The 27403-nt window shown below is 41.9% G+C and overlaps 1 protein-coding gene across 1 annotated transcript in view; it reads right to left on the bottom strand.

The window, feature by feature from the left end:
- LOC136837304 (uncharacterized) overlaps positions 1-27403 on the bottom strand; it is a 475645-nt gene that overhangs the window by 133925 nt on the left and 314317 nt on the right. The window contains 1 exon segment of the mRNA XM_067102044.1: positions 23471-27403. Within this exon segment, the coding sequence (XP_066958145.1) occupies positions 23471-27403 (3933 nt within the window).

Genomic DNA, 27403 nt, shown 5'->3' on the forward strand with positions numbered 1-27403 from the left:
CCTCCTCGGTAAGCCTGGCGTAACCTGCATAAGGTGATTGCAGGTTAGGAGGGAAGAATTCTAATTCCTCCAGCCTACGAGTGCCTAGGCCCTCGATAGTAAGGGTACCCTCATGCTGGGGGGCAAAAAGGGTCAGGCGCCAGGGGTTTCCTTTATCAAAAGGAGGTAGGCTGGAAGTGTCCGGGACGGAGAAGGGTTTGTTGGCCGCTCCGCCACTCATGAACCCGGAGATTAAAGTCCTTTGAGACTTAACCTCTTCTGATAAGGAGAGCACGGAAGCATTTGAAGAAGACAGTTGACTCGAGAGTTGCGACAGCTTGTCATCAGCTCTTTTGTCGAACTGCTTCATAAGAAGCTCAGCAAATGCTTCAGCATCAAAGGAAGGAGGGGGGGGAACCTCTTTACTTTGTTTAGACCGTGCTCCCTTCCCAGAAGTAGAGGCCTTGCTCGTAGACGGCACGGGGCTAGGGGGGCCATGACGTCTTCGAGGGAACCCCGGAGCGGACTTTCTGGGACTTTAAGGTCTTTTTCTTTACTGATTTAACCTTAGGGACGGTAGACCTTGCACCGTCCATAAGGCAAGAGGATTTCATAAATCCTCAGAAGGAAGAAGCAGTGGAAGAAGGAGAGCTAAAGAGTAAGTCACCTGCCTCACTTACCCCCTTACCTGCTTGCAATTCCAGATCAACATTCATCGGTTCGAGGTCCAGATTAAGAGCCGCAACATCCTCGGTGACAACTCCGCATGCAGCAACTTCGTCCTGGGAGGGCTGCATCATTTCCCGGATCCCAGCGATCAAGGGGGCGGCTACCTCGTCCGCAACTGAAGCTGAGATCCAGGCACCGGGGAAGAGAACATTGCAGACGTCCTTTGACAAAACGTAGGGTTTCCCTGCCCCGACGTTCCTCCCGAAGCCGCTGACCCAGGTCTTGAGGGTCGACATCGAAGCGTCCCGAGAGCTGCAGTCAATCTGGAAGGAGGAGAAAGTCAGGTGACTGAGCCTCCTAAAAGGAGAATATCTTTCAATTACCCATAAGAGACAAAACTGAAGGTGAACGTGAATCGGAAGGGAAAAACTAACTTACCGACTCATCCAGAACCTGCTCGTAGAGGGCGTAGAACACCTCACACCCATCAGGGTGCCAGACGATCAGGTCCCCTACGTGGACAGCACACACGGAGTGGGACCTGCACACCTCATGTCCGCTGGCTTGATGCAGCACAGCGGTGCACCCCTGCTCCTGACAACGCACCATCTGTAAGTTGACGGGTATATGAGTATGCTGACAGGGCTGCCGGAGTGGATTGCCGGAGCAGTGTCTTAGAATAATAGTTATCCAGGTAGGTCCCGCCGGAGCATACCGGGAGGATAAGGGGCCTACTGGAACATGCAAGATCAACTACCTAGAGGGACCACCGGAGTTAATCCGGAGCGACAGGAAGGTCCCAAAAGGACGGTTAACCTACAAAAGGTAATTAAATAAATGTGTATATATATAATAAACAGTTATCCAGATAGGTCCCGCCAGAGCGTACCGGGAGGTTAAGGGGCCTACTGGAACATGCAAGATTAACCTAAAGGGACCACCGGAGTTAATCCGGAGCGACAGGAAGGTCCCAAAAGGATAATGTATATACATAATATAATAAATAATATGAATATAATATGTATGCATTCTAGGGAAAGGTCAACTATAAAAGTGGATATTTCTGCCTGGAGCCGGGGGAGTCCTGTACTCTAATACGGTGACGGCGGAGGAGGTGTAGTGAGCACCGTCCGACCAAACACCGTACCCACCGGAGTGGAAGGCGACAAGAACGCCCGACTACCTAGCAGAGAAAACACAAAGATAGCTAGTCGGCGGGGGGTAGACACTGGGAAACTATAGGTGTTCTAAATGAATAGAATGAAGATAAATGTCGTAGCGTGTGAATAACAGAAGACAGTCAGGTGGGAAACTCTAACTGGCAACATGAACACAAAATTTCCCCCTTGGGATATCGTTCTGGGAGAACAACACTCGGTGGGGAAAAAGGGGCGCACTGACACTATAGGAGAAGGAGGGGGGGGGGTGGTATAGGCCATGAGTGAGGGATCCAAAGTAGCGACCAGGGGGTGAGTAAGCACTCTCCAGGCGCTATGAGATCCAGCCTCCTCCCTACGATCGGACGAACATGTACGAACGATACAAAGAGAGGAGGATGGGGGACTCTCAAAGGCCAAAAAGCAAAGAAAGGGAATGGGAAACAGGGGTGTGGGAGCACCCCCGGTCCCCAACTGAGGTCTCAATTGGGTGTGACCGGGTAAGGTCGGAACCCGGTAGCGAGAGAACAGGCCAATCAATGCAGAGGAAGGGGATATAAGGCTATGGCGTAGGGAACAGGATAAAACTCTCGGGCCTTGGTAAGTTAACATATTATATGAAAGCGAACCAAGGGTGGGAGAGGGTGAGGAGGTGGGGGGGGGGGAAGGAATAATGGGGTAGGAGAGGGGGTATACATGAAGATGGAGAATAACCCGATGATGTGGTTCGGATGAAGGTAGGCTACGCGAGATACCCTCGCTATTCTAGCTTAACCTTATTAGGACTCAATAGTCTAAACGGAAAGGCCGAAACAGGGAGAGGGAGAAGCGCAAGCCCGACTTCTCTAACCAAACGCCACACAAAGGGGAACTCCCAACATGAACCCTCCTACACACCAACCTTCTCTCCCAAGAAAGGGAAGAGAACGCCATAGCCTAATCCTAGGCTAACCTAACACAGCCGGCTGGCTGACGGAGGAAGCCCAGGGGAAGAAGGTATCTACTCGACTAGCCTAAAGTTAACCTATCCTAGGCAAAGAAATAAACAATGATTCAACTAATCATAGGACATATGTAGAAGGGAGGACCAAACCCAACGTGATATGAGCGCGGAGGGAAAATGGCCGACCTTCCAGATTAAAAACAAAGGATATAATCCGAAAATATCAAAGACATCCGTGCGCATTAGGCTTAAAATAAGCTTGACAAGCATAACTGTACCATCTCAAATAATATACCCAAACACTGGAGGAAGTGAGGGTCCAAATTACAACGCATATAAGAATTGATAAAGAGCGGATAGGCTCGAGGGGGAAAACTCGTAGCCTAAACGACAAGGACCCTAACTTCCCCAGAGAAGGGTAATAAAACAATAATATAAATGCCCAATTGAATATAGAATAAGCAAAAAAGGCACAACAAAAAGAAAATGAAGGGGAACAAGATTAGGGTCCGACATAAAAATCCCGCACCGAGACTGAAGGTCACATGGGGTCAGGAGAAGGTGGAAGAGTGAGGCGTTATAAATCCCCTAATTATTAAATTAGAGGGAAATAAGGAGCCTCAACCGCCTAAAATAAAAAACAGAGATGGTACTCAACTTAGGTGAAGAAGAATCCATGGAGGATGCCATAGTCAACCAAAAATTGAAACACAAAGAAGCGCACACACGAACAGAACAATAGCGAACGCGTGCTAAAAGTGGAATGTGGGTGACGCTGGTTTGTTTACAGTCCGCGAGTGGTGCGGGGGTTTGTAACGGCACCTCGCTCGGTGGGACTTTTGACATTGGGAATGTTTACAGGGCGGAGGCCTGTGATTGTGACAATCTCACCCTTTCTCATACGACTTCATTTCATGGAGCTAGGAAGATAAGACCTGGGTAGTAACTCCGGCTTAGCTTTTAGCTTTTCTCTGGTATATTTAGCAATAGCTTTACCTAGAAATAAGTGCTGAAAGGTTATTTCACCGGGTGACACAGGTTGGAAAACCCAGAAATAACTGATGGTCAGCTGTTTCCGTGATGCATCATCCCCATCTAAGAGGACACAGTTCACTAATACGAGCTCCTGATGCTAATGCAATCAAGAAGATTGCCTTTTGTAGCATGTGCATTGTGGTCATACTGGGTTGGTTGAATTGAGGGGTTGATAGAAGTCTAAGCACCTTGTTCAGGGACCAAGTAATTGAAAGCCGTTCGGGAGTGAGCCTTTGTAGAGCAAAACGCTGCAGAAGGGAAATGACAACTTCTATACTGGAGTTAATCCCGAATCCATAAGGCAAGGGTTCCGTTAATGCAGCCTTGTATGCCATGACTGTTGTGACCGCAAGGCACTTGTCTTCAAAAGGGTATATATAAGAAAGATAAAAAGTGTTTCTATAGAAATCTCAACTGGGCTCTCAGTATGGATATAACCTAACCATATCTTCCATATGGACTGGTATTGCCGGATAGATGACGTCTGTAATTTTTGCACTAGGTACCTAGCAATGTTGGGTGAGTAATTTTCACGATAGATTTTTTTAAAAATCCATACATGAAGGTCACGGGTCAGAAAGGAGGATGCGTCAATGACTTTCCCTCCTACTGTCTGGGATAGAACAGCGGACGACAGTGGAATTGATCTTTTCGCCCCTTGTTGAAGTAATAGGAACCAATGCCTGTTTGGCCAATTTGGGGCTATTAAGTACACTGTTCCTTTGAAGGTTAGAAGTTTGCTCAAACCTTCGAAATCTGTGACAATGAAGGAGAAAGATATTGTCCTCCCCTTGATCCGGTCTTTAGGAAGGCATCTCTTGTTGTTGCTTCACTGTCCAGGCTCGGAGACACATATATTAGGAGTTTGTGATTCTAGTACGTGGCAAACAGGTCCACTTCTGGTTGTGGAAGCATGTTGGCTATTGTTTGAAAAGAGTGGTTGTCCAACATCCACTTTGTTGAGGCTGTCGTTTTCCTTGACAGAGAGTCTGCTATTACAATGAGACACCCTGTGAGGTCAATTGCAGACATGTCCCACTTCCTTGCTTGTTCCATCCAAAGGATGGCTAGCATTACCATATTGAGAGGAGGTGAATGTGATCCCGACCTCTTGATGTAGGATATTGTAGTTATGTTCTCTCTCTCCTGGAGGTTTGAGTTTTTTGAGAGACAAAAGGACAGCCATCAGCTCCAGAAAATTGATATAAAAATTCCTGAGTAGCTGATCACCTCCCTGCCACCTAACGATCCTCCCAATGTCCTCCCAACCTGTCAACGAGGCATCTGTGTGTATTGTCACTCATACACATGGAGGAGTCAAGGTGACCTGTCTCGCCAGAGATTCTTTCTGGATCCAAGGTCGAAGTATCTCCCCAACTCTTTTAATCCCTTGATGAGGTCAGTCTCGCATCTTTTTTCTTGCATGCAATAGCCAGAATTTGTTCACATTTTTAGTTGCTATCTAAGTATTGGATCTATTACTGATGCAAACTGCAGCAGGCCCATCATACATTCTGATTGCCATCTAGAAACTCTGGGCTGTGCAAGGAACCTTTTGAGGACTTGCCTTATTCTGTTTTGAGTATGATGGGGAGAGAAAACAGGCCCTGAAGAGTATCCCAACACAGTCCCAGTCACTAAAAGTGTCTGCTAGGCGTGATGTAGGATGTTTTCAGATCAAACCTTTTAACTGTAGTCTGTTAACCATTGCTCTTAGGTTTTTCAAGCACTCTTTTCTTGTGGGCCCCCAGATCAACCAGTTGTCTAGGTAGGCTACTATTTGTATTCCATTTTGTTTGAGTTCTCGAAAGAATACTGTTGCTAATTTTGTAAAATATTCTCTAGGCAATGTTTAGCCCAATGGCAAGACTTTGAATCTGTATGTATCTTTCCCTATCCAGAACCTTAGGAAGGGCCTGAAGGGAACGGCTATAGGGATGTGCCAGTATGCATCTTTCAGATCTATAGAAACAGTTTAAGTCTCTTTTGGAATGATGCAACGTACTTAGGCAATGGTAGCTATCCGACCTTTTGGCAAACAATGTGCTTGTTCAATGTTGATTGGTTGAGGATCACTCTTCTTTTAGAGGTATCCTTTTTGAGGACACTGAAGAGAAGTACTTGGTGGCAAATATATTCATGTTTCTCTATGGGCGCCATTAACAGGGCCTTTCTGCACATATAAATAATGCTGTCCCCCCAAAAGGAAAAAACTTCCATTGTCTGTGATGTTGTCAAAGCCAACCCCCAACCATACAATTCCTCTTGGTATCTCCTCCTCCTCCTCTGCCTTCGCCTTTGATAGACATGCCAGGTGTTGCTTTTCATTTCCCCCCCTATAAGATGGTTTTTGGACCTTGTGAAAAAGGATGTCCTTGCTGTTGTTCTTGTCCCTTTGTAGAGAATTGTCCCTTCTGACCACCTACCTATTTTTTGAGGAAAACCTTTGGGGTGACTGAAGATTTATATGATTTTTGATCAAAGTGAGCCTTTTTTGGGGGTTGGGTAAAAGGAAATTTTGGGTTCTTTGTTTCCTGAATTCCCCTTTCCCCAGAGGAGCGTCCAATGTACAATTCTGTTGGCAGGCATGCTCATTGAGTTGAGCCACAACAGACTCCTCAAACAGGTCCTTATAGAAGGGGTTAGAATGTAATAATGCAATGACACTGGTGAGTGATTTGATGGAGCCCTCCAATGCTTCTGTTTGCGCTTTTATGCGCCACTCTAGGAAGTCACAGAGTACTTCCCATCGGGTTCTCATAAGACTTTTGGCCTCAGTAGCAAAAATTATCCTAGGATCTTCTGGAAGCCTTTAGGTGGCAACTTCCAGCAAGGTGGTAGAGGTTATAATTCTGAGGAGTTGGAGCCTAACATAAAATTCTGATGAGGCTCTCCCCTCTGAGTGTCTTCTCATAAGGGTCCCAAACTGCTGAATAGCTATATCTACAAGGAGCTTTTTCCTTTCAAAAGGGAGTTGCAGTGTTGCCCATTCCTTGGTGGAATTTCCCAAAACTGGGATGACTGTGGCAGATGGTTTTAATTCTGCCATTGTCTTTTGTTTTTAGTTACTAATCATTCTGAAAATCTGTCTCCACATAATTAATAATTTTGAAAGTGAGGGGACAGAAGGCTGGGGCTACTTGGTGAGCAACTTTGGTCTTGCACAAAATGAAAGTAGAGATCCATTTTTCATTGACCTGGTAAAGGGTGATTTCTATAGCTTTTAATGCTATAGGCACAGGTAAGAAAACTGTTTCTGTTAGTGGTTTCTCCATGTCTGGTGAAGATAGTACCAGGTGCCATTCTGTATTAGGGAATGCTGCTGTTTGTAAATTCTACATGTACAACTTCGATTATAGCTTTTCTCTCATTAATTACATACTCGCCATCGGGAGAAAATGCACATTGAGGCGTCTCGCCAAGGAATTATTAGTATCATCAGGGGTGAGTATTGGAGTGCCTATTATGTTTTGATCTGAAGTTCTGTATTCCAAACTGACCCTTCTGTTGTTTCCAGTCGGAATTCTAACATTAGACCTTGTTTGGGCAGCATTTGTATCCACACACTTTTCAGTTACAGAATGTAGTACTTTTACACTTTGGGGTGTACATGACTGACTTACTTTCCTTTTCAGAATCATGCTTCATGTCCCTTATGTATCGCCGTTCTGTGGCAAGGGCATCTTTGATGGTACTCAATTTCCTTATGGAACTGAACAAATGCCGCAAACTGTGTATCCCTTTTGGGGGAGCTTGCACAATTTAACTGAGCTTCAGCAACTGAAGTGTAACTGCCTGTTAATCAAGGGGCAGAAGTCCTGGGTAAGTTACTATAACCCCTCCAAAAACATAGTCGTTTCAATCGGAATTAGGTGGATCCTAGTATCCCCTTTGGGGGAAAGATCCTATTCAGCAATGATAGTTGCATGGGGAACAGAATTCCTACTGAAAAGTTTCTCCTCTGGCTAGCTAAAATTTGTGTCCCTAAGCTTTCTGGGTTAAGCAGGGTCATTTCAATGGCAATATCCACTTCACATTCTTTCGTAAGAATGTCAACCCCATGTAAAGATTCCTCTACTTCCTCCGCAGGGTTAACCTGGGAGGTACTGGGGGACTGATGTTACTGGGCTATGGCCAAAACATTGATGGTGTTATGAGAAAGGGTTAAATATCTGCTGCGGGAGTTCTGCCAGAAAGATATAATCCCCCCCCTTCCTCACCCCTACTGCATCCTAGGCCCCACTGAGACAGCTTAAAAGGAGCTATTTCATCCTTAAAAATTGCTGCCAGGGGCATACTACAAATCTTGCCCACATCTGGCGACCTAGCAAATTTTCCTTGTTTTTTTTTTTCCTTACAAGGACTATGCTCATGGCAGGTGGTATGGGCTGTACCCACTGGCAAAAAGTGAACTGAGCAATTTGCTACGGAACACTTGAACTGAGGATCCTCCCTAATGGCGGCCCTGTAGTGATATAAAGCAAGTTGTTATTAGAAGTCAGTTAGAATTAATTGTTTTTAAGTGAGGACACTTCTGTAGATCCTCATACAGTTTCCATATTACAAGTTAACTTGATTACAAGTGTGCAGTTGTAATATTTTTAATATAAACGCCTATTGGACGTATCACGCGTCGACTAAAATTGTCTGTTGGGTGCCAGTGGGCGTACGAATTCGACTACAAAAAATTTCAACCTTCGGTCAACTTTGACTTCGACGAAATGGTAAAAAACGCAATTGTAAGCTAAAACTCTTACATTCTAGTAATATTCAATCATGTACCTTCATTTTGCAACAAATTGGAAGTCTCTAGCACAATATTTCTATTTATCGTGAAATTTTGAAAAAATTTTTTTTTCTTACTTACGGCGGTAACTCAGCGAAAATTTCATAAATTCTTTCGTCATTTTGTCATAATTTTTCCACTGTTCTATTAGCCGTTACATAAAGTTTTATATATGAAAATGTGGGCAATTTCATGTACAATACAGCAAAATACAACCCATGGTTGTAGCTTTTATCAGTTTGGAAATATTTTCATATAAATCACGATAACTGCCAAAATTTCAACCTTCGGTCAACTTTGACTCGACCGAAATGAACAAAAAAAAACGCAATTTTAAGCTAAAACTCTTATTATCTAGTAATATTCAATCATTTACCTTCATTTTGCAACCAATTGGAAGTCTCTAGCACAATATTTCGATTTATGGTGAATTTTAAAAAAAATTTTTCCTTACGTCCGCGCCAGAAATTCTTTCGTCACGTTGTCGTAATGTTTGCAGTTTTATATTAGTCGTTACATAAAGTTTTATATATGGATATGTGTGCAATTTCATGTAGAATACAACAGAAAATAACTCATGGTTGTAGCTTTTATCAGTTTTGAAATATTTTCATATAAATCACGATAACTGCCAAAATTTCAAGCTTCGGTCAACTTTAACTTGACCGAAATGGTCAAAAAATGCAATTAAAAGCTAAAACTCTTACATTCTAGTAATATTCAATCATGTACCTTCATTTTGCAACAAACTGGAAGTCTCTAGCACAATATTTTGATTTATGGTGAATTTCTGAAAAAAAATTTTTTCCTTACGTCTGTCTTGTGATAACTCGGCGAACATCTCAGAAATTCTTTCATCATGTTGTCGTAATGTTTGCATCGTTTTACATTAGTCGTTACATAAACTTTTATATATGAAAATGTGCACAATTTCATGTAGAATACAACAGAAAATAGCTCATGGTTGTAGCTTTTATCAGTTTTGAAATATTTTCACATAAATCACGATAACTGCCAAAATTTCAACCTTGGTCAACTTTAACTTGACCGAAATGGTCAAAAAACGCAATTGTAAGCTAAAACTCTTACATTCTAGTAATATTCAATCGTTTAACTTCATTTTGCAATAAATTGGAAGTCTCTAGCACAATATTTCAATTTATGGTGAATTTTTTTAAAAACATTTTCCTTACGTAACTATCTGTTGGTAAATTTCGCCGAACATCTCAGAAATTCTTTCGTCTCGTTGTCGTAATATTTGCACTGCTTTATATTAGTCGTTACATAAAGTTTTATATATGAAAATGTGCGCAATTTCATGTACAATACAACAACTAGCTAGAAAAGAATTCTTTGATAATAGTTTGGTCACCATGGAGCTCTGGTAGACCATGGAAGGTAACTCCTTGAGGACAAAACAAGCGACTCAGCTATCAAAAAGTTAAATACCTGTATTTGGATGCATATCTACTGTTAAAGTTAGCTTATATCTTTGCACCATTAGGTGTGATCGGCATTCAAAATAAAACTAAATAAGGCTTTGGGTTACCCACTAGGACTGTCTCTGCAATCACCTGTTTCCCACCAGGTGGCTTTGATATGTTTACATTCTTGTCAGAATTCTTCGACCACCCACTAAGATGTGGGGAGGCTTCCGTACCGTAGGCAAATTTTTATTTCCTTTAAAACCTTTCTCTTGAGAAGGTTGTCATACAGCTCAGTGGAGATGTAATTGTTTTTGCCTCATATTATTTGCAAATTGTTCAAATTTAGTATGAGGTGTAAAGCCTTTAGTCCTATCATTGTGGCGGGGACGCTCTCTCCTGAACCAACTATGATAATAACCTTGCTTTCTATCTTATCGTTAGTTGTTAAAAAATCCTGCTACTGAATTTTGGGAACATGAAGGTACACATTGGAGTATATGAGCTCACCTTCACATATGAAGGTGGTAGTTATCTTTAGTTTTGGACTGTCGGTTTGGGCTTTCAACTCAGGCACAGAAGTAATTAGTACTTAACAAGATAGAGTCCTTTTTCCTCATAAGGATCCCCTGACAAGTCTCACTACGAGAGCCTTACACCAGGTTGTGGTGGTTTCAATGTGTGGCAACAGTACTTGCCAGTAAGGATCACACAACAGGCAGGAATGTTGAGAAGCCTTTTCCCCTCATTGAAAAGCTTTTAGTTTGCTTTGCTGAACAAATGATTCTCTGGCTGCACTAACCCACTATCCTCATTCAATGTGGTAGTCACCTAACTTTAACAGCAGGTAAGATTCACTCCAAATAATGATAATTTTCATGATAAAATTAATTATTTGGATAACTTACCTACTGTTAAAGTGGAAGCCCACTTTAACAGTAGGTAAGTATCCAAATACAGTAAATAATTTTATCATAAAAATTTTCATTATTTGGATTGAAGCTTACCTACTGTTAAAGTTAGCTGACTACCATGCTGAATGAGGATGGTGGTTAGTGCAGCCAGAGAATCATTGGTTCAGCCAAGTAAACTAAAAGATTTTCAATGAAGGGAAAAAGGTTTCTCAACATTCCTGCCTGTTGTGTGATCCTTACTGGCAAGTACTGTCACCAGACATTGGAACCACAACAGGGTGTAAGGTCCTTGTTGCGAGACTTGTCAGAAGAGCCTTATGGGGAAAAAGGACTCTTATCTTGTTAAGTATTAATTACTCCTGTGCCTGAGTCAAAAGCCCATAACCAACAGTCCAAAACTAAAGACAACTACCACTTTCATATTGGAAGGTGCACTCCTATACACCAATGTGTACCTTCATGTTCCCAAAATTCAGCAGCAGGATTTCCTAACAACTAACGATAAGATAGAAGGGAAGGTTACTATCATATTTGGTTTAGGAGAAAGCATCCCCACCACAATGATAGGACCAAAGGCTTTACACCTCATACTAAATTTGAACATTAGACATAAGAGTGTTTGGCTTCCTAACACCACAGATAAATTCTTAACTCCTCTTAAAGGTTAAAGTTTGTCCAGGTAAACCCTTAAGAGTTCTAAGTTCTACCTGGATATAAGAAAGCCACTTCTTCACTGCCTACCACACAGTAAAACTAGGCACTGTCACAAATCTGGGAAGGGCTTTCACTTCTACATCTTTTCTCTAGGCAGTGAAGGAAAAGAGAGGGGTTGCCACTGGAACAAAGCCCACATATAAGAAAGGTCTTGAAGCTCAAAAATACACTTTGCCACACCAAGAGCTAAAGGAAAGTTGTCTTCAAAGTTCTTAAGTGATGCCTCATCAAAAGACTCAAACTGAAGTTATGTTAAATTTTTAAGGACTACGTCTAAACTTCATCGTAAACCATGGTAGGAAGAGTTGAAGTTTCTGGCACAAAAGATTGAAAAGCTCTTTGAAATTCAAATCGTGAGTGATGTTCCAGTCAGCATGATGCAGAACTGAATATACTGTAAAGAAATAAACAAATGGATCATGAAACAGCTGTTTTGCAATTTTGAGGGACTTTATTTTAACAAAAAGTACGTTAGTTTACCTCTGTATATCCGTTTTACATGTATGTACAGAAATAAAAATAATTTCAGCAATAAATTCATTTCTACTCGCAACTAAAAAATGATTCTCCTAAAGCCTTCAGTAGTAGGCTCAATCAGCTGATTCTGAGAATGTAACCATTAGTTTTGCCTACGCAAATGAACATGGCAGATGATCGGTTTTTTATAAATATGATGATGATATAACATGATAATAATACAGTATAAATGTATTTGGTAAGTAAAATATGTTTTATTACCACTACTTTTATCTTAAATAAAGCTGTAATAGCCTATCTGATTTATGCTTTTGGATACTATAAATGTTACACCCAGCCTAGGCCAATAGTTCACACATACACACTTTGTATCTTGTATATGGCAATACAGTATATTAACACCAGATTAGAAAGTTACTGTAGTCAACCCCAAGTATTCACTGCCTAGAGAAAAGATGTAGAAATGAAAGCCCTTCCCAGATTTGTGACAGTGCCTAGTTTTACTGCTGTGGTAGGCAGTGAAGAAGTGGCTTTCTTATATCCAGGTAGAACTCCCCACAAATAGCTAAAACCCACGAATACTTGATACCCCCCTCTCAAAATGCTTATAACTGCCTATTTTAATTGTTCAAACATCAAAGACCCCTCTAAAATGATATGTATTGAAATATCAAGTGATATTGATATTAAAGTGATATTGACATATTAAAATGATATTAAAGTGTTTTAGGATGACAGTTTAAGGTATATTTGGTGTTTGAACTATTAAAATAGGCAGTTACAAGTGCCTATTTTAATAGTTCAAACACCAAATATACCTTAAATTATCATCCTAAAACACTAATATCATTTTAATATTTCAATATCAATTTAATATCATTTCAATATCACTTAATATTTCAATACATATCGTTTCTGAACGGCTAGCTATAACTAGGTAAGAAAACTGGTTTAGGAGGGGAGCTGTAGCGACTGGGAGGGTTTGCTATAAAGAGGTCGGGTACTATAAAGAGGTCCCTCCTATATGTATGGAGGGGAGAAAACTGGTTTATTACCAGCCAAAGCTCAAAAACCTTTTATTATTTAATCTTATTAATATTAAAATACTAATTTTTGAAAATTAGTAAATCATTTCTTTATCATAAAAAATGTATTTAGTCACGAAAAAACCTGAAAATAGTAAGCAGTGAATAAATCTGCCAATTACTGAATTTTCTGTGATTTATTGAAAAATACATTCTACAGAAAAATCTGTGAATAACTGCATTGGCAAATACTGAACTGAGAATAAGCGGGGTTCCACTGCAATGATGATAAAACCATGGCAGGCTGTGGGTAAACACAGGTTGGGTACCTACCTATCGAATTGTCATTTATGTGAGAGATAAATAGAAGCGGTTGCCTTTTTTTTACAAAGTAGCCTATATTTATGCTGTATGTTTTGCTACAAATATGGGGGGAAAAGGTAGATGATTGCCTTTTGCATAAAATTTTCAGTTTAAAGTGTGACAGTTATTGTTTATATGCATACTGAATGTTTACAGTTGTGAGGTACTGATAAGGAAGGGTACAGTGTTTCCCTTGAACACCCCGGGATTTTGTTACTTATCCTTATCCAGATTTTGCCCTAATCTGATGAGGCCTTGGCTCTATTAATGCAGTTAATTGAGAGGTTATTGTAATGTATTTCCATATATAATTAACATCAGTAATGGTTGATAGATAATACTGATAGTGAGGAAAAAGTCAAATTGAAAAGTAACATTAAAAAATTTCAGATACTGTATAGTAGAAAAAATTTCCAAATAAAACTTCAGTAAATGCTTTTGAATATAATTAAAGAACAACATCAAAAGATAAGTCATTATATAATTTCAAAGATAACCAAAGAAAAACAACAGTAAATGATGTTTATCCCATATATTAAATGAAAGTTGTTTCCCTAGCCAGTTTCAGTTCGTGGATGCTTTTCACATCCTAATATTTAGTGTAACCACCAAAAGCACCGATAACTCTATTTACATATGTTGTTACCATTCACCATTCATTCTAGTCTTATACAACTCCCAATTAAACCATTCATCTGCAAAAACAACATTCCCAGTTTCCTTATCTGATGTATTTGAATTCTCCTTCATATTTGTAAAACTACTCTATTTCACTTCAAAATTTACAGATAATTGGCAACATGTAAGATTAAGAAGTCATATTGTCCATCGAAGCATCAAACTGGCCTACTCAACATTAGGTGTTGCAGGCATGCCAAACAAACTTCACTCTTCAATGCATTTCACACCATTCAGTCAAGCAAGCTATTTAGTTTGAGAAAGGAAAGGTAGTATGCAGAGTATGGAGACATGGATATTCAGTGTTACTTGGAAGGGGTCCAAGGGGGACGAACCCCCCCCTGGCCAAGTCAGGGCACAGCATCCAAAGTTAGGTTAGGCCAGGACTAGAATAGGTTAGGCCAGGACATGGAATTCTAGAAAAGGATAGGATTTCTCTGGTGGTTTCTTGTTAACAGTTCTGATGTAATCAATACTGAAGCTGTATAACAAGAGTAGTATTTACTGTGATCCTCGTAATGCAGGTGGTTCATAGTTCCCACATGAGGTTTTCTGAGTTCAGTCCCGTGTCAGCCGGTGAAATTCCACTACAGCACGAATTTCTAGGTATAACAATGCTAGATATACCAGAGAAAAAGAGCTTTCAGGAAAGCTGGGGTTACTACCCCCAGTCGAGCGTCTTCTAGGAAGGCGTCGGTATAAAGAAGGGTGAGTGAAATACCACTACCACGGAAACCTACTCGAAAGATCTCTCCCTACCAAAATCCCCGGAACAGAGCGGTGAGCCGTTACAGCCCCTACACTCAACACCCGCCAGGACGGCGACACCAGCGCCACCTACCTCATTCCATTTTCTAGCACATGACTGCATCCCTTTCTTTTGTGTGCTCGTCTCTCTTTATTTGGATTTTTCTGCATCTCTGATGGCATCGAGCAGCTTTACCATCTCCAAGTTAAGTACCATCTTCTTGTGGGGTTTTGTTCTATTTTTGGCTGTTATGGTCTCGTATTTTCATAAATATTGAGATCTTATTATGACGCCCACGGTGTCCCCCGCCAGCCATGTCGGCCGCGAGGCGACTCCTTCTGTTCTTTTCTGTTGGAGTTGTCTCTCGTCGTTATAGATACATTTTGACCCCTTGGTTCCCTTCCTGGTGGTTCCTTGCAGTGGCTCCCCCTTTTTTTTGTTTAAATTACATTCATTGGCCTATCGGCCTTTGTTAGGGTGATGCCCGTCCAGGTACCCCAGGTTGGGTTCCTTTTTTTTTGGTCTCAAGTAGGCTAATTATTTTATGCTTGGAGATGGTGCTCTCTTTTTATTTTAGTTTATTTATTTTATTTGTTTTATTTTTGTTGTTTACCTCTGTGTGGTGGCGGCAGCCTCAGATCTAACCGCTTCCCCGAGGTAGGCTACGCTCCCTATTGAGCACATTTTGGTTCCAATTCTTTATGTGTGATGGTTATTTTGTGGAGTAGGCTTGTTTGCTTCCATCCCCTTGCCCTGGGTGTGGAGATCAGGTTGAGGGAGTTTTGGTTGCTGTTTCCTCCGGGGGTCGTTTTTGGTGGGCAGAGTGAGCCCTTAGTTCTCTTCCTCCATTTGGGGGAATCGAGTTCTTTGGATGTGTTTCCTCTAGGCTAGTCGCCTCCTTGCCCCCCCTTCTCGATCCCGGTTGGTTCTCGGCACAAAATTTCTCTCCCTGTTGCTTCCCCCTCCCTTCTGCACTCCTCCCTTTTTCCTAGCCTATACTAGGTTAGGTCCATATTAGGCTTCGCCTAGGAAGGAGTCGGGCTTCGGGTTGCGTAGCTCCCAGTAGTAGGCTACCCTCCCAAGTTTCATTTTTCTTGGAGGGATGGATGCAGTTGAGCGGGTGATATGTTTCTCCCTGTCTCCTGTTCCCTTCCTGGTAGCCTACTTCTCTCCCCTACTCCACCCCCCTCCCGCCCCCCAGCCTTGCTCTACTCGCGCGGGTGACGCTAGATGGCGTTTTCTCCGAGTTCAGGGACTCCTCCTGTTGGTAGAGGGATTCACTCCCTCCCATACCGTCCCTAGCTTCGCTGTGTTGGGGTTGGTGGTTTGTTTGCTCGAACGTGTTCGAGTCACTATCCCATACCTCTCGTCTCCCCGTCGGGTTACGTAGATAGGGTAAAATATAATTGCTCCGTCTTATGTTATGAACATACGAGCACTTTGCCCGTCTTGTTTCTCCGGCGGGGAAGTAAGGGCGGAAGGTTTTACATTATGTAAGGGGAGCGGATCCCTCCGGTCTCCGGAGTATTTACCGTCACTTGTTATTGTTATTATTATTTTTCATTAATTTTAGATAAGTCTGTTTATCTACAGGAGTACGCTCCTTTATTTATTTTATATACGTGAGTCCGGTCCTACACCCGGGGGCTCCGCCGTTATTTTTTCTGGCAGCCCTTATGGTTAGTTCCTGGTTTCTCATTCCTTCATTCCCCGGAGTCCTCCGGGGTCTGAAAGCATTTACCTTCCACTCTGTGCATTTAGAGCTTATTGGCCCAGTTTATGATAAGGGAGTTCTTCTCCGCCGGAGTATTCGGTTGTAGTTGAGTTTCGGCCTTGCCGGGCTTTAGATTGCTTAGGTGGGAGGTTCATGTACTTTTCTACTTACAGACTGTTCGCTGTGAGGAGCCGGGGTGTACCGCCTCCTTCAACAACCCTACGGGCACGTGAGTGTATGCCGGACCCACGCTGGTTGTGCGGTCCGACTTGACGACCTGGTTGTTTGGCACCCCGATGGTTGTGAGGTTTGCTTCGCTCTCTGCGCAACCGCCCAGGATGAGTCGGTAAGTGACAGTCTTTTTCTTCCGTTTTATGCTCCTCATATTGTATATTGTTTATGAGGTTCCCGGTCTGGCTTTTTTGTTCTTAGCTAATTGTTGGTTCTCTTACAGGCGGACGAAGCTTCCAAGAAGTCTGCCTTGGAATCCCTCCGGGCCTGGGTGGCTGGGTTCGGCAGGAATGTTCCGTCGGGGAAGCCCTACGTCCTCAACGCTAGGTTGAGGGACTTGCTCTACCCCGGCGCACGGGTGGCGGCCGCAGTGCCTGAAGATCTTGCCACCCCTATCATCCAGCAAATCCGGGATGCGACCCAGCCACCCCAAGTGGATATCCTCTACGCTGAGGTCTCGGAGGATGTAGCCGCCTTGGATCTCAACCTGGAACCGATGAATACAGAGCAGGACCAGGTGGTAAGTGGTGAGGTAAGTGAGGTTGTTGGGGCGGGCCCCCCTCTGTTTGACTCCCCTGTTTCATCTGTCTCTTCATTTGCAGGTTTCGTGAAGTCTTCCTCCTTGGGTGATAGAGCTCCGTCTGCTATCCCCAAGTTGAAGTTGAAGACTTCATGGAAGGCGAAGGGCTACAAGTCCTCGACTTCCAAGAAGGCATCGCCCTTCCCCCCGTCGAAGGCTAAGGTTTCAGGACCTGTAGCCTCCGGGAGCAAGTCTGGTTCCTCCAGCAAAGGCGCGAGTAAGAGGGCTGCAAAACCAAGCCCTCCTCGCCAGCCTGCTTTCGATGCAGAGGCCTTTGCCAATCAACTTTATAAAAAGTTTACAGAGGACCTAGATTCCAGATTTGACAAAATAACTGAGAAGTTGGCCAGTCATGATAACATACTGGCGGGAATGGCTCGCCCACCCCCAGCCGAACCACAGTATGTTATCCCCGACACTGCGGACCTCCCGCCATTCGATGTCAGTAACCCTTGGCGCAGACCGGGCCATCCAACATGATGGCAAGCTTACAGTTGAGGGTCTTGGCACGAGACGGTTGGAGGAATTGGAGTTCTTCCCCCGATCTCTTGCCCCTTACCCAGGCTTCGTGAGGCTCACAGAGGAAGCTTGGATTCGGTCAGACAAGGTTCCTAGGGAGACTGTCATCGTCCCTAGGGACCAAGCTCAGTCGGCTCTCCTGCGCACTCTGACGGAGTGGCAGGCAGAAAATACGAAGTTGACTCCTTTCAAGGGCAACTTTACGATGTTCGCCCTGGGAGAAGACCTACCCACCCTTGCTTGACAAAGTCGCTCTGGCTACGGCCCGAGCGTGTTTCGATGGTAATCCGTTACCACTGTTAAGAGAAACAGACCCTACTTCCTGGTATTCCCAGGAAGTAATGAGTTCTGGGTGGACGCCCCGTCCACTTTCACTGTCGGGAAGCTGGACCCTTCTGCGCTTCCACGCAATTCAGTGAGCAGCTCCCAAGCTGCCGGAATCTTTATTGAAGGCGGAGTTTGATGCCGGACTAAGTTAGCCCGGTCCTTGAACTCTGTCTGCCTTACAGAAGCTACTGCCGTCTCCTGCTCGGACGAGCCATTCTTTCAAGTTTTGGCTAAGTCCTTGTTAGCTGGCTTCCAGTCTGACTTGTGCGAGTTTATCATGGCCAGACTGGAATGCAGGAAGTTCATCTTCGCCGATGTTACTATCCGCCACGAGCCTAACAAGCTCGTTAAAAAGCTCGATCTGGGGACCTAACCTCTTCCCTGAAGAGGAGGTCACGAACGTTATGGCCGAGGCTACACGGGCCAATCAGAGTCTGCGCTCTCGCTGGGGCATTTCTGCCTATAAGCGCAAGACCCCAGAATCGGCCGGCCCCCAGAGGAGGCAAACGCTTCAGGAGGCATAAGAGGCCCCACCATCAGGCGGTAGTCCAAGCCGCCCCGGTCTCGGCAGTAGCCCAGCCTTCTACCTCCAAGGCTCACCCCAACAGTATGTGCTGGTCCAACCAGCTGCACCCTCTTATGTGGCTTCACCAGCGTACAACCCCACATATGAGGGCCGTGGATACTTTCACGGCCTTAATAGGGTTGCAAGAGGAGGAAGAGGCAAAGTCCTCATAGAGGAAAGCCCAACACCACCCCAAGGGGAAGGCCTGACGTGGTAGGGGAATAAACCCGCTCCCTCCCACTGAGAGAACCAGGTAGGTGGTCGCCTGTATTGGTTCAGGGACCAATGGACCTTCAGCCCTTGGGCACACAGCATTGTGTCCAAAGGAACTAGGTGGAGCTGGATCAAGAACCCTCCTCCTCTAACCAGATTTTACCAGCCACCCACATCAATCCTACAGGATTACGTGACAGAATTGCTCAACAAACGAGCAATAAAGAAAGTAAGGCACCTAAAGTTTCAAGGCAGGTTATTCACTGTTCCCAAAAAGACTCCGATCAGCAAAGAGTGATCCTGGATCTGTCGTCTAAATCTCTACATAAAATGCAACAAATTTCGCATGCTTACGGTAGCTCAGGTGCGGACTCTACTTCGCGTGGAGCCGTCACCACCTCTATCGATCTTTCAGACGCTTATTATCACGTCCCGATTGCGCGGAACTCTCAGTTCCTCGGTTTCAGACTCGGGAATCAAGCCTACTCCTTCAGGGTCATGCCCTTCGGTCTGAACATTGCGCCCAGGGTATTCACCAAGCTGGCGGACACGGTAGTGCAACAACTCCGGTCTCGAGGGATATCCCTAGCAGCGCACCTAGACGATTGGATAATTTGGGCACCAACAGTTCCGGAGTGTCAGAAGGCTACGCCCATAGTCATCAATTTCCTGGAGTCGCTGGGTTTTCAGCTGAACAGAGAGAAGTCCCGCCTGACTCCGGAGTCCCGGTTTCAGTGGCTGGGTCTCCAGTGGGATCTGTCCTCTCACACGTTATCTCTCCCGCCTCCCAAGAGGAAAGAGATAGCATCTCTCACCAGGAGATTCTCAAAAATCCATCGGCATCCCGCCGATCCCAAGAAAGAGTCCTTGGGTCTCTTCAATTTGCCTCAGTGACAGACCTGCTCTTAAAAGCGAAATTAAAAGACATAAACAGAGTGTGGCGGAGTCGAGCAAATGTCAAGCTCAGAGACAAGGTCTCCTCTATTCCTTAATCATATCCTTATCCTTTCCTTTCCCCCCCGCCCGCCTGCCTCATTTACTTCTCTGCTTATTCTCCTGGTTGATTATACCTCACTGCCTGGCTCCTCATATTGATGTATCTTCTATCTGCTGATGGAAAAGTGTAATCTGACATGCCATGATTGTTTTTTTCTTATGGGGTACTGGACGGTTTTTATTTGGCTCCACATTACCCCAGATATATGTATATGTTCTGTATATGTTAATTTTCATTGATCTTGTCTCGTACGTGTTTAGCCTAAGTTTACGTGTATAGTATTAAGGTTGTATTTGCAATTATCTTATGCACATTTCATGTTTCACCTTGCTTTAAGTAATTTTAAGATTTTTGGGGCTCCTTCCCCGTCGTGATGGGGACCTCCCCACGTTTTATAGTATTAAGTTTTTTGATGTGCCTTAGATTTAGTATACCTTAGTTTTAGTATTCTTGCTACATGAAAGAGATTACTTGATTAAAATTATTTTCGTAAAATTTTTTGCCTTTTTCTTCAGATTACCCCTTTTTTCCTTGTAGTTGCAGCCTTGGCATGATTCTCTATCACTATTTCACCGGCTGACACGGGACTGAACTCAGAAAAGGGATTTTGACAAAGGAAAAATCTATTTCTGAGGAAGGTCCCGTGTCACCCGTGACCCTCCCTGGATCGCCTAGTACTCTCCCCCCTACTTGCACATGCCAAGTCTGGGGTTAGTGCTAGCATGGAATGAGGTAGGTGGCGCTGGTGTCGCCGTCCTGGCGGGTGTTGAGTGTAGGGGCTGTAATGGCTCACCGCTCTGTTCGGGATTTTGGTAGGAGAGATCTTTCGAGTAGGTTTCCGTGGTAGTGGTATTTCACTCACCCTTCTTTATACCGACGCTTCCTAGAAGACGCCGACTGGGGTAGTAACCCCAGCTTCCTGAAAGCTCTTTTTCTCTGGTATATCTAGCATTGTTATACCTAGAAATTCGTGCTGTAATGGAATTTCACCGGGTGACACGGGACCTTCCTCAGAAATAGATTTTTCCTTTGTCAAAATCCCTTAATTAAACACTTCATAAATAATAAGGGTCAAGCAAGTTATATTTTGATTTGAAAAGGACTATGTCCTTACAAATCTCCCTCTCTACAGCTAATCTTTGTTCACTCTCTTCATCAGTTTCTGTGGTCTGCCTTTGTGCATCCCTTGCCCTGCCAGCAGCTAATCTTTGCCTTTCTACAGCTAATCTTTGTTTCCGTTGTTCATTAGTTTCTGTGGCCCGCCTTTGTGCATCCGTTGCTCTTTGCTCCCTCTATTCATCGTTTCTATCACCCGCCTCTCCCGAGCTGCCATTGGTGGTTCTGGACCACTGCCAGTAGTGCCTGCCGTTGTTCCAAAATTTTGTCTCAAATTTCTAGAATTACCTGCCGAGTCCATTTTGAAACGAAAATAACAAAGCTCAGCCAAAAATCCGTGACCTTTATTATATACCGTTGGGTTATCTAATGCTGAACATTTCAGACCAGTCAGGGTTGCATGTCTCAGGAGAAATCCAGAATCTGTGTTCAGAATCATTCCACCTAGAATTCTTCCACCTCCTGGAGAAACGTCCATCGGATTAAAATGTATTCTTGAAGATGTCTTCATGACTCCAGGATCCTTTGAAGCAGTCTTCAGCTTCTGAAGCATTCCTGGAGAAATGCCCATAGATTATAACTTCTTCTTAAATACTCCAGGATCCTGTAAAGCCATTTTCAGCTCCTGTCGGATCTGCTTCCCTTCAAGAACATGGGCTTCCCCCAAAGAAATCTTCAAAGCCTTTTGTCTCCAGGAAGGACCAGAAGCGTTCGGAATTCCCGGAAGCCTTTTGAATTCATCGCAAAGAATGTGAGCTTCCCCCATTCTTGCACAATACTAAAGAACAGAGTTTTATGGAGAGGATATTGGAGACAAATGGCTTTGAAGAGCCTGGAGATTGTCTTGAAGCCTTTGGAAGCCCCAGAGGCCTCCAGAATTCCCAGAAGCCTTTGGAATTCCCAGAAGCATCCAGACACACAGAGGCAGAAAGGCAGCCAAGGAAATGAATACAATAGATAATCTAATTATATCTTACTTGGTAACTTAAAATAACATTCTTTCTTTTAATAGAAAGATCTTTAAACAGATGATAATCTGATAGCATTAGATATGCCAAACTATATCCACATGTTTTATTTGTGTAAAATAGCATTCTTTTAACACAAAGTTCCTTATACAGATAATACTCTGATAACATGGTTGGTAGGCCTGTTCATATCTAAACATAATAAAATATTTCATAATTATTTGGACCGAATGCTTAAAAACTTGCGTAAAACAAGGAATTTTCTGGCAGTTTTCTTTTTTACTTGTTTTAACTGATTCTACTTTTCATATTATAAACAAAATTTCTCAAACTAATTAATATATGGTATGTAAAAAAAGAAATAGGATCTGAACAATATATTTTGTAAAGTGCTGCGGTATTAAGTAATGTGATTGCACCAGCTGCCTTCATAATGCCAATCCAACTTCTTATCTTGGTACTCTATCAAACATCGTTCAAGATCTGTAAATATGCAGTACAGTATATTCTTTTACCCTTTGCATGGTACAGCCCTGGAACTGCCTTAATTTAAAGGCTAGCCTATTACAGACTTCTCTAATTATTGCCATTAAAATTTGTTCTAAGCCACTCCTGAAGCACCTTCTTCAATACTTGCAGAGAATGTTCATGTAATTTTATTCCTTTATAATTTTTGCATGATATTGCATCCCTTTTCTTTTGTATATTATTGTTGTAATACTCTTTTTTCACTCCATGTCATATCCTTTATAATAATGAGTTAGTAGTAAATTCATCAAAAATTGTCAAATAACAACTATCATATCCTATCCAGTACAGTCATATTTGTTGCATCACATGCCTATCAACTGTACTGTGCCCACACTCAGTCTCAATATGATTAATGGATTTGCAAGAGGAATTTTCTTTTCCTTCAATTAGTCTCAATTTAACTGATGGGTTTACAGGAAGTAGTCTTGTATGTTAAAAAGACTTGGCTTTCCTTTACCTGTGCAAGTGGGGTGTGTAATTTTAAAAGCCACAACAGTTTATTTACAAAAATAAAAATATAAAAAACTTTAACATTAAAAATATTTGTTCCCTTATTAATTCATTCTCTCCAGAAATGTCTTTGACACTATATTATACTAATCTCTGAAAGGTTTGAACACAATTCCCAAAATAAATGTTATTTCAGTTCACTTTCAATACTATTTACCTTGTCATGCATACATACATCTTTGCACAATATTCTTAAAGTATTACATGCTCACATATACCAGAAATTCAAGATGTAAGAAATAGACAACAGATAATTATAAAATTTAAAAAAATAAGTGTTACTTTACCTTACACGATGGAAGCATCTTTTTGGTGAACTTGTATGGATGAACAATATTATAAATTCGAACAGGTGCTCCCTTACTTGACACTCCCTCTCCAGTTGTGACACATGGCGCTATATGAAGGACATCAGCATCCATTGCAAAATTTTGAGGCTCCAAAAGTTGGCAAATCTCAGCTAAACTGGACTCACTGCTTTCTTCTGATGAAGGTTTAACTAACCATTTTACGGATTCATTATCCGCTTCAAAGTCTATTAGCAAAGAATCTAATGGTGGCACTGGCAATGAAACAGGGTCTTGGGACAGAATTTCCTTACCCTCAACCAAAGATCCTGACTTTTCAACTGACTGTGGACCATTCACATTTTCACTGGCTGGTGTCAGTGACCCCAAATTACTAGAATTACTAGTAATTTCTGCATTGGGCTTTTCTCCACAGTCTATTTTACTTGATGCAAGAGCAGCCTTTGTACAAGCATTTTTTTCAGACTCCCTTCTCTTTTTCCATGATATAAAAGTTGAATACCCATGACTCAAAGTGAAGTCCTGTCTCAGATGATATTTTCCATAGGGTAAATAATCAGGCTTGTTAGTTAGAGGAACTTTCAGTATTGATGCACCTAGTGATTGACTACTGTTCCAAACTGGCATGTCCCTAATGATGGGCTTATCATATGAAGTGTTTCCAGTTCTTGCATTAAAATAAATTTTTTTCCCATGACAGTCAGTGGTCTCCTGCCACCCACCTACAATTTTTAATTTTTCAGTACATCTAATATTTCTAATAGAAAGAGTTCCATCTGAGCTGTCCCTCAGTGTTTTTAAAGAGTCTGTTTCACAAAATGTACCCACATCATCATTATTAACAGAAATGCCCAGTCCATTATTTTTTCTGTCTATCTTTTTCTCAGTTTCAGTGATCAAGGAATCTGACCCAGGAAAGTCCTCATCATCAAAGTTCACCTTGCTGATATCAAGAGAAGCCAAAAACTCTTCTGATTCACAAGGAAATGCTCTTTCATGATTTTTTTCTCTTGAGGATTCCTTCTCTGCTTCAATGGTCAAGGAATTAAATCCTGAAAACTCTCCCTCACCAGTATTCCCACTGCTTTCTGGTGCCAGACAAATACCCATTTCATGAGAAGCTTCTTTCTGTTTAGCAAGAACATGTCCCTTATCAGTATCTTTAACAGAGATTTCTTCAAAAGAAGATTTTATCAGTTTAGTGTCTTTTGAAGTTTCCTCATGTTTACTAACAGAGCACTGAGAATGATCACTAATGGTTGGAAGGGTAATTCCTAAAACCTCAGAAGTTGATGAAAATTCTGTAGTTTGAGATGACTTTGAGTCTGCAATACTTGGCAATGTAAGCTGTGAGAAATGGAGTGATGGTGAGTGCAAAACTTCCCCTTGTGTTGGTACCTCTACATTTTCATTTCTCTCTATATCATCAGTACAGATAGATTTGAGTGCCATACAATTACCATCCTCTGGTGCTGTAGAGACACAACTTTGCAATTCTTCAGAGGGCAACATCCCATAATTAGCATTCATAAAAGAGGAATATTTTACCAATGAATCAATATTTGTATGATTACGTGGTGAACCGAGCATGAAGTTTGTAGCATCATGGTGGCCACTTCCATCAACTGCAAAATTATTAGAACCACTCCTTTCTGTAAATAATTTTCCTGTCGTTTTGCTACATGCATTGTTTGACTCTTGCCACTGACTTTCTGAAAGTTTTGGCAAAAGATTATATTCACTAGAATTAGGAAAACCAACTAATGCACTCTCTTTATTAACAACAGACCTAGTAATTTCATCATTCTGAGTGGAACTGACCTTTGAACTCGCAACTTTTTTGTGAATACCTTTGCAAGTCTCACTTTCATCTACATTATTTATTATTACATTCAAATCTTTTAGTGCACTTGGGATTTTAACACATACATCTGAAGTTCTTTTGGTCACATTCTTCTGAACCAAATCCTTGCTAGATAACACTGGTGTTCCAAGTCCAATAATACTCTGATTTTTTTGTATGAAAATTTCAGATTCTGGAATATTTACTTTAGTAGCAATATGATCACAGGGCATAGCCTTACTTTCATCTGAACTTAAGTCTTTATTCATTTCAAAAGGTTGCGTATGAGGAGACCTTAACAAGCTTACAAGCTTACTCTTATCTACTTCTGAGCAAAATGCCAAATCAGTAACTTGGCACTTTCTAATATTGCTATCCACACCGCTTTCATAGCTCCTATTTTTTGTTAATGTAAGAATTTGATCACCAACTACCTGTGGATCACTGCAAACACTGTTTCCAAAACTCTGACCAACATGGCTCTGAGAAAAGCATACCATTTTCTTCTTATGAATATCTGGAGTAGTGAAATTCTTAAAATGTTCTGGCATCCATACAGATTTTACAGAAGTACTTTTCTCATTTTCATTCATGACATCCTTGCAAACTGAAACAGTGCAAGAGGACTGTTCAGCTTTACCATGTTGTGGAATATTTCCCATTTCAAGGAGCTGATGATTACACTCTGAAGTTTCAATGTGATTGTCATTATTAAAATTAGCAGTCAGTACAGGAGAAAACCTAAAACTATTATGAAGACCTGTGCCTTCCTTATCTTGGTGAAAATTACCCTTAGGACATTTGTGAACATCTGATACCACTGTACCGAGATCAGTCCCATTCTCCTCTAGTGATTGCAAATTACAATGATTTTGAGCTTCCCTGGAACCTGTTACCTCAGGAATTCTAATCAAACCTGTATCAGCTTCATGATTATTTCTAATCAATTTATTTTCAAAATTTGATTTTGCTTCTGACTTTAAACCTTGCACTTGTCTTTTGCTCATTTCTTCATGAATTTGAGACTCAATGTTCCTTGATGGTTCCTCAAAAGTACATACAGTGATAGAATCTGAGTTCTGATCAGGCAAAGTTTCCTTTTCCACCTTCTGAGAAGTTAGTGCCTTGGGCAACAGATGTGAATTTGTGTGACATTTGACCAGCTGCAAACAATTTTCTTGTTCACATGAAACAGACTTGCAATCCACATGTAAACATCTAGGTTGCAGACTACCAGTTTTCTTTTTCCCTGAAATAGTCTTAACATCAGAATTCTTGACATTTTTCTTGAACTCAAACTTCTGAAGATATTTGCAGGATGTCATTTTCTTCTGATGCTTCAACATACCTTTTTTTAGAACACTAGAAAGAGAGTTTTTCTCATTTGCTTCAACTTTATTACACAAAGCAGAACTGGAAGTAGATTGTTCAATGGACGTTGATCTGCTATTATAGCTAAGCAACTGATTTTTCAATGCTGGGGGTGAAGACGGTGTCTTTCTTACATCTTGTTCTGGTGTAGAAAAAAAATCTGAAGCACACATTTTCTTCACTTCTTCCTCATAAAGTTCTTTTAATTCCCCCAAAGAACTTTTCTCGGAAACATTTTCACAAAAACTACTCTCAAATTCATTACTACCCTCTGATATCGCTATCTTGTTTGTTTCAGTGGTTTTATAGCATACGTGAGTTAGTGCTTCTACACACTGAGGACTTTTATTAATTACAAAACAATTATCAAGGTTTTTTTCTCTCTCATACAGTGAGGTGCTTCCTACAGGAACATCACCCTCATTCTGGAAATTAGCAACAAGTCCTTCATCAATAAAGTCAACATCTGATAAATCTGAATGTTTGTCCGTCTCGCCTTGATTATGCATTTTATCATCGATTTCTTTGTAACTTCCTTTTTGCAATTCTTGTTGGTCTCTTCTTTGCTTTGCAATAATACTCTTTATATACTCCACATGACTCAAATTCTTTAACCCCTGATCATTCCTAACTGGGGATTCATTGCCTCTAACCATTATTATATTTAAATTCTTAACATCTGTTTTCTCTGTGTTAAT

The sequence above is a fragment of the Macrobrachium rosenbergii genome, chromosome 58 (genome assembly GCF_040412425.1).
Source record: "Macrobrachium rosenbergii isolate ZJJX-2024 chromosome 58, ASM4041242v1, whole genome shotgun sequence".
Lineage (NCBI taxonomy): Eukaryota > Metazoa > Arthropoda > Malacostraca > Decapoda > Palaemonidae > Macrobrachium > Macrobrachium rosenbergii.